The 7,098-nt window shown below is 39.3% G+C and overlaps 1 protein-coding gene across 2 annotated transcripts in view; it reads right to left on the bottom strand.

The window, feature by feature from the left end:
- Positions 1-6,882: 6,882 nt before the first annotated feature.
- SLC12A1 (solute carrier family 12 member 1) overlaps positions 6,883-7,098 on the bottom strand; it is a 136,982-nt gene continuing 136,766 nt past the window's right edge. For both annotated transcript variants that reach the window (XM_027860925.1, XM_027860926.1), the window contains exon 26: positions 6,883-7,018. In XM_027860925.1, the coding sequence (XP_027716726.1) occupies positions 6,883-7,018 (136 nt within the window). The remainder of the gene's footprint in view (positions 7,019-7,098) is intronic.

The following is a 7,098-nucleotide window of genomic DNA, read 5'->3' as shown; positions in this document are numbered from 1 at the left end:
TTTTGCAGGTCTTCCTACTTGGCTTCTTTAAGATCTACATTGGAACCCCAATGTCCTGGCCAATTCCACCAAATTACAATAGGCCAAGCAGTCCTTAATCAGGGGCATGGAGGTGTGTGCTGTTTACTTAGAAAATTGGAATAAGTTCCAGGAAACTGTTGGTGTTTTTTCTCAATCCTGATGTCTTGCCCTGGCTATTGCAGTCTCTACCTCTCCCCATACCAGTGAATCCTATATCTCCTTTAAAGTTGGTAACATGATTTATAATGGCATATTAGATACTGGAGCTTCTAATTCAGTTTTGATGAGCAAACCAGATTCTGACTATATTTCTATTGAATCTCTAAATGTTGTTGGGATTTTGGGGAAGCCTCAGAGCTTCCCCAAATTGTCTTCTCATATGCTTACTGTTCATCCTCTTTTAGTAGAGCGTTCTTTTCTCCTTATGCCCCTCTCCTCTTAACCTCTTGGGCTGTGATCTCCTTTGTAAACTTAGGACCACTATTTTCTGCTTCTTCAACGGATGTTGTCCTTGGAACCCCCTGAGGACTCCCTCTCTTTATTCTTTGTATTGGTTCAGAATGCCCAAAAGGCCACTAACAATAGTCTGGGAATCCCATCTACTGTCCCTGATTCTCTATGGGTGACTTCATTCATAGATGTAGGATTGTTAAATTCTGCTGTCCCTGTCACCATTAAGACTGAGGGAGGCCTCCCACCACCCTTTCCTCAATATTCTTTGTCCAGGGAGGTCATTGAAGGCATTACACCCATTACTGACTCTCTGAGGGATTGAGGTGTTGTTGTTCCATGTAAATCCCCTTGTAATGCTTTGATCCTCCCCCCTGTCTTTTTTTTTTTTGCTAGGCAATGGGGTTAAGTGACTTGCCCAGGGTCACATAGCTAGTAAGTGTCAAGTCTCTGAGACCAGATTTGAACTCAGGTCCTCCTGACTTCAGGGCGGGTGCTCTATCCACTATGCCACCTACCTGCCCCTGATCCTCCCTTTTAAGAAACCCAGGCCAGGCCCTGATGGTAAATCAGTTTATCCCTTTGTGTAAGACTTATATGCTATTAATGCTAATGTCATATCCAGACACCCTTTAAGTCCCAATCCAGCAACCATCATCTCAATTTTCTGCGAGGCTGTCTGTTTTTGCTGTGATAGGTCTTTGCTCAGCATTTTTTTTTTTTAGCATCCCTGTTCACCTAGACTCTCAATGCCTGTTTGCTTTCACCTGGAAGAACACAGGATGGATGTGGATTTGTCTTCTTAAGGGATATAAGCCCCACCCAGTTCTCTCAAATCTTACTTCAGGACTTGGCTTCCATTACTTTCAAAGTCTCCTCTCTGATTTAGTATGTTGATGATGTGGTTTTAGGGGCCCCATTTGTAATGCAGCACCCCCATAAAGTTGAGGCTCTCTTTTTGAGACATTGCACTCAAGCTTTCTCTGATCAAAGACTTGCTAGATATGAAGTGACTATCGGGCAAAGAAAATATGACTCTAAAGTGTTTGATTCTCAACCCAGTCATGTTACTCCCTGATATACTTACCTCAGGGAAGCCTCTTTGTGACTGTTCCTCTGTTGTTGACATGGCCAAGAAGCCCCTCAATGACCTTTCTTACATCCCCTTGTAGAACCCTGTCCACATGCTATACACTGATAGGTCCTCTTTTATGAGAGATGGCATCTAGTACACAGGCACTGCCAGGATTTCAGACCATGACACTGGGCAGCCTCTCTGCTGGCTGCTGGACAAACCACAACCATCTACACTGACTCCTGTTATGCCTTTGGGGTTTCTCATGCTGTCAGGATGCTGTGGTTGCAGAGAAGTTTTTTGACTTCTTCTGGCAAAGTCATTATGAACACCCAATACATTGATGCGCTTCTATCGGCACTGTGGCTTCCTACTGTTCTGGCTATTGTCCGTTGTCCTGCCCACACTATTGCTACTGATCCTATTTCAATGATGCTGTTGTAAAACTTGCTGCCCCTGAGGGTCTTTATAGGTGTCTCATCTTTTTGCTTCTAACGTTGACCTCTCTGACAATGACCCTGAAACTGCAAAATGAAAACAGTGTTGTTATGCCAAAGTGGTGTCAGGGGTCTGGGGAAGGTAAGACACTTCTTCCTCAGAGTTTCTATCACCAGGTATGTCTGTCTGTACATAAGGAGGAGTATTTTGACACACAAGGAATTGTAGATAGAATTAGAAGGGTGTAGATCTTTCCCTATATTACCCTTGTTGCCATGCATATTTGAGTTTCCTGTCCTACTTGCCAGGAGTTTGATCAATATGTATTTCATGCTGTCACTTTCAGCAGCCACCCCCTAGCTTACACTCCTTTTGAGCAGTTGCAAATTGATTTCATTAACGTGCCTAAGTCTGGTCACTATAAAGTTTGCCTTGTAATCATTGATCAACTGACTCACTGGGCAGAAGCCTTCCCTAGTGTGAAAGCTACTGCTGGGTTCTTTGCTAAGATTATTCTAAAAGAGATTGTGTCCTGTTTTGGCCCACTGTCTTGTAGTGATTCTGACAGAGGGTCTTACTTCACTGATATGATACTGTAATTCTTGTTTCAGGGTGACTCCTCAGTTTCACACCCCTTATCACTCCCAGAGTTCTGGTCAGGTTGAATGTATGAACAAAGCACGTAAGTCCATGATTGGCCAGCTTTGCACTGAAATGCACCTCAGGTGATCTGGTGTACTCCCTCCAGCATTATTCTATCTCTGTAGCATGCCAAGTGGGGAATTATACCCCTCACCTTTGGAAGGCTTTTTGATCACCCTCCTATAAGAGTGAGACCTTTCTCCCTAGTATATACATCATTACTGAGAGGAGATACTTCTCTTGCTTCTTATATACAGGGACTACAAAATAGACTAAGGAGACTTGATGACTTTAGACTTTTCTCTATATCACCTTCGCCCTGGAGATGAGGTCTACATCAAGAACTTCCAGGGGACCAATGAACTGTACCTGCTTGGGAAGGTCTGTTTCAAGTGCTGCTGACCACTCCTATTATGATCAACATCAGAGAAGGGGACCGTTGGATGCATTATTCTCACATGAAACCTACCCCCCCAATAAGATTTCATAATGTTTTTGCTATGTTTGATTTGTGCTATTCCATTTATGGACTTTTCTTCCCCAACTCCCAGAGAAAAAACTCAATTGGACAGCTCCCCAAGCCATTACCTTTGCTGAATTAGAAAATAGATTCCTTCTATAGCGTAATGTTTCCACAATAGCTTATAAGAGTCAGAATATTGTTCTGCCTATATTAATAATCCTCCTGCCTACATCCCTGATATCTATTAAGTGAAAGGAAGGGATTAATATCATTTAGGACCTGGGTGATATTGTTGTTCAGTTGTTTTTCAGTTGTATCCAACTCTTCGTGACCCCATTTTGGGGGTTTTCTTGGCAAAGATGATGGAATAGTTTGCCATGTCCTTCTCCAGCTCATTTTACAGATGAGGAAACTGAGGCAAACAGAGTTAAATGACTTTCCCAGGGTCACACAGTTAGTAAGTATCTGAGGCTAGATTTGAATTCAGAAGATAAGTCTTCCTGACTCCAGGCCTGATGCTCTATTTACTGGGTGATGTAGTGAATTGCATTCAAACTGTCTAGTTCCCCAGTGTCACTAAAGGGGATCCTTTTCTGTGTGCCACTGTATCAGTGTACAGTACCACCTCCAATGACGAGACCGCTCCTAATTATGTTTGTTTTGGCAACTTGACATTTAATGACTTCGTAGCTGGCATTTTTTGTGAAGGCACTTAGGGTGCTGACTGTCACCCTGCTAAGACTCTGCCAGGCTGGTCAGGCCCACTTAAACTATCTGCAAAATGGCTGTCTGCTCCATCTGAAGCCCTTTGGGGACTAGTGACTCCTGGGTAGTTCTTTATCTGTGGATAAGAATAAAACTTATTTTTCCCTTCCCCTCAATTGGTTTGGGACATGTGGAGCTGCCTGTTTGGCCCCACCAATATCAGTCTTTCATCATAGCATAGGACTTGTAGGGAAAAACATCTACCAGAAACCTGGGAGCATGGTGGTTTAAACAACAAAAAAGAGACATGGTCACAATCCAAAACCCTATAAAACAACATGGAAAGGGGATAAAGTTCCTCTGGTCTTTGCATTAGAATAGGCTGTTAAATGCTCTAAATCACTATTGATTAGAGAAATGCAAATCAAAACAACTCTGAGGTACCACATCACACCTATCAGATTGGCCAACATGATAAAACAAGAAAATGGTAAATGTTGGAGAAGATGTGGGAAAATTGGAACACTAATTCATTGTTGGTGGAGTTGTGAAATGATCCAGCCATTTTGGAGGGCAATTTGGAACTATGCCAAAGGGCTATAAAAATGTGCATACCTTTTGACCCAACAATAGCACTTCTAGGGCTGTATCCCAAAGAGATCATAAAAATGGGAAAAGGGCCCACTTGTACAAAAATATTTATAGCAGCTCTTTTTGTGGTGGCCAAGAATTGGAAATTGAGGGGATGCCCTTCAATTGGGGAATGGTTGAACAAATTATGATATATAAATATAATGAATATAATGAAATGAATATAGTGAAATATAATTAAGTGTGCTATAAGAAATGACAAGGAAGCAGAATTCAGAAAAACCTGGAAAGACTTGTATGGACTGATGCTGAGTGAAATGAACAGAACCAGAATGCTGTACACAGAACAGCCACGTTGTGCAATGACTAATGTTGATAGACTTGGCCCTTCTCAGCAATGCAAGGATCTAAGGCACATCCAAAGGTCTCATGATAGAAAATGCTATCCACATCCAAAGAAAGAACTATGGAGTTTGAATGCAGATTGAAGCATATTCCATTTTGTGAACAACCTCTATTTTGAGACTTAGGTTTTGTTTTCCTATAAATCCCCTGATTTTGGAGAAATCAAGAGATTGTCCCTTCTGCACCTACTCCCTCTATCTCAGGAAGTCTGAAAGCTTTCCTCTGATAAAAAAAAAATCAGATTATCCAAATCTTACATCCTGTTTTTGACTCCCTTTGACTGTATTAGCTTTTGTGCAAAATCCATATTTAGGGTGTTCATGCCTACTGAGGGGCCCTGGACTTGGTTTGTTATACAACTGCATGCTTTGCTAGTAAATTGCATTGCTTGAACTTTGTCTCCTCAGTTATTATAAATCCATTCATGATATCTGGGCAAGTCACTTAACTTCTGTTTACCTTAGTTTCCTCATCTGTAAAATGGGGATAATAATAGCACCTACCTTTTAAGGTTATGAAGATCAAATGAGATGATTATAAAGTGCTTAGTGAAGTTATGTATTAGCTACTATTATTGATATCATTGCTGACGCCCAAAGTGGACTTTCTGAGTACACTAGACACTTGTCTCCCTCCTCTCTCCTGGATCTCTCAAACCTACCCCCAACTGCATAGTTCTACAAGTGTAATTTGTATTATTTTTCTGTTATTTTGTTTTCATGTCCATCCTTCCCTTCCTCTCTCCCTCCCTCCTTTCCTTCCTTCCTTTTCCCCTCCTTTCTTCTAGGTTCATGTGTCAGTTATTAATCTAGGTTTCAGAAGTACTACCTTTGATTCAGCCTTCATAATGAAAAGGTAAAAAAAATGACAATAAACCAAGGCAGTCAAATTTTATCTATTTATTTCAGGCTCATTTCTTCATATATTATAGCAATTAAAAGCAGTCAAAATTCATCACAGAGATCAAGTCATTCATTTGGGGAAAAAAAAACAAAATTTGTTTCTAATTTTGTGCTTGGTTTCTATTGGTAAACAAGTCTCCAAAATGAAAGGAAAAAATAAATATTTATATATTCCAAATCTTAAATGTTTGTTAATTTAACTTTTCATTAATTTTTCTTTTAAACACATGTCATCACCATATAACATAATTAAATGTGTGATTCTCTTTCTATATATATATATATATACATGTATCTGCATGGAAATATATGACAGTATGAAAATCTGTGGTATTTATTTTTCAAATTAAAAGGCTTTAAAGATTTCCTAGGTACCAACTACCTAATTAGAAAAACATCCCACATAATTAGCACTATAATGGCAACCTTAATCTATATAATAGAGGTCAATTAAAATGTATATTCAAATGATAGCATATACATTATTTGTTTAATTAAAATATATGCTTTTATATAATCCAGTTACTATGTATATTTTCAAGTAGGCAGTAAATTCAAGCTGAATATTATTAGTATATCTGTGATTACATTAAATTACCTATTTTAACCAAATGCTTTGAACATTTAGTGACAAGGAATTTTTCAGGAGTTTTCAGTTACTGATTTTTAATTCTCCTTTGTTAAATAAATCTCTCAGGAGGCTACAAATGATCATGTTTCCTGCCAAATTTGTCCTTTTCCATTTAATAAGCTTGAGTTACTGAATCAGTTAGTCAACATGTGTGTTCTGAATACTATAGTTAGGCTTTGTAAGCAAATACCATGAAAAGAGAAGATTTGATTCCTACTCCAGAGGAGTTTACACTCATGGTGGTTTTTAAAAAATAAGTACAACAAATATGACTTTATTTCATGTCCTTATTCATATATTGATAGCAATGATAACATTTGCCTGGAAGCAGGTCCTGCTTCTTCTGATGCTGGCACCACTTTTAGCAGATAGGTTTAAATTATTTAGATTTTATTAGTAAGGGTTGTTTTTTTTTTTTTTTTAATTGGTGACAGAGTTGGTTGTGAACCAATACAGTAGTCTTTGGAAGTTACTTGAGATCAGATCTGGAACACAAAGTACTTGACAGACATTTTTCCTTTCACATATTAAAATGAATTGTGCTTGAATCCTTGGTATATTATGAATAGAAAGTTAGGACATTTTTGTGATTTCCTCTAACCAGTAGGACAGGAGGGAGGTTCTTTGTGAGGATTTCTAGCCAGGCCATGTACAAGATATCCGAGATAGTGGCTTTTCTAGCCACTGGAAGACTCCTGTCAGAATTGGGTTGGGGAGAGAAGAAAGATACACACACACACACACACACACACACACACACACACACACACACACA

The sequence above is a fragment of the Vombatus ursinus genome, unplaced genomic scaffold (assembly GCF_900497805.2).
Source record: "Vombatus ursinus unplaced genomic scaffold, bare-nosed wombat genome assembly UNPS02014335.1, whole genome shotgun sequence".
Lineage (NCBI taxonomy): Eukaryota > Metazoa > Chordata > Mammalia > Diprotodontia > Vombatidae > Vombatus > Vombatus ursinus.
The sequence above is the reverse complement of the archived record's forward strand: the minus strand, read 5'-3'. Positions and strand labels throughout refer to the sequence as shown.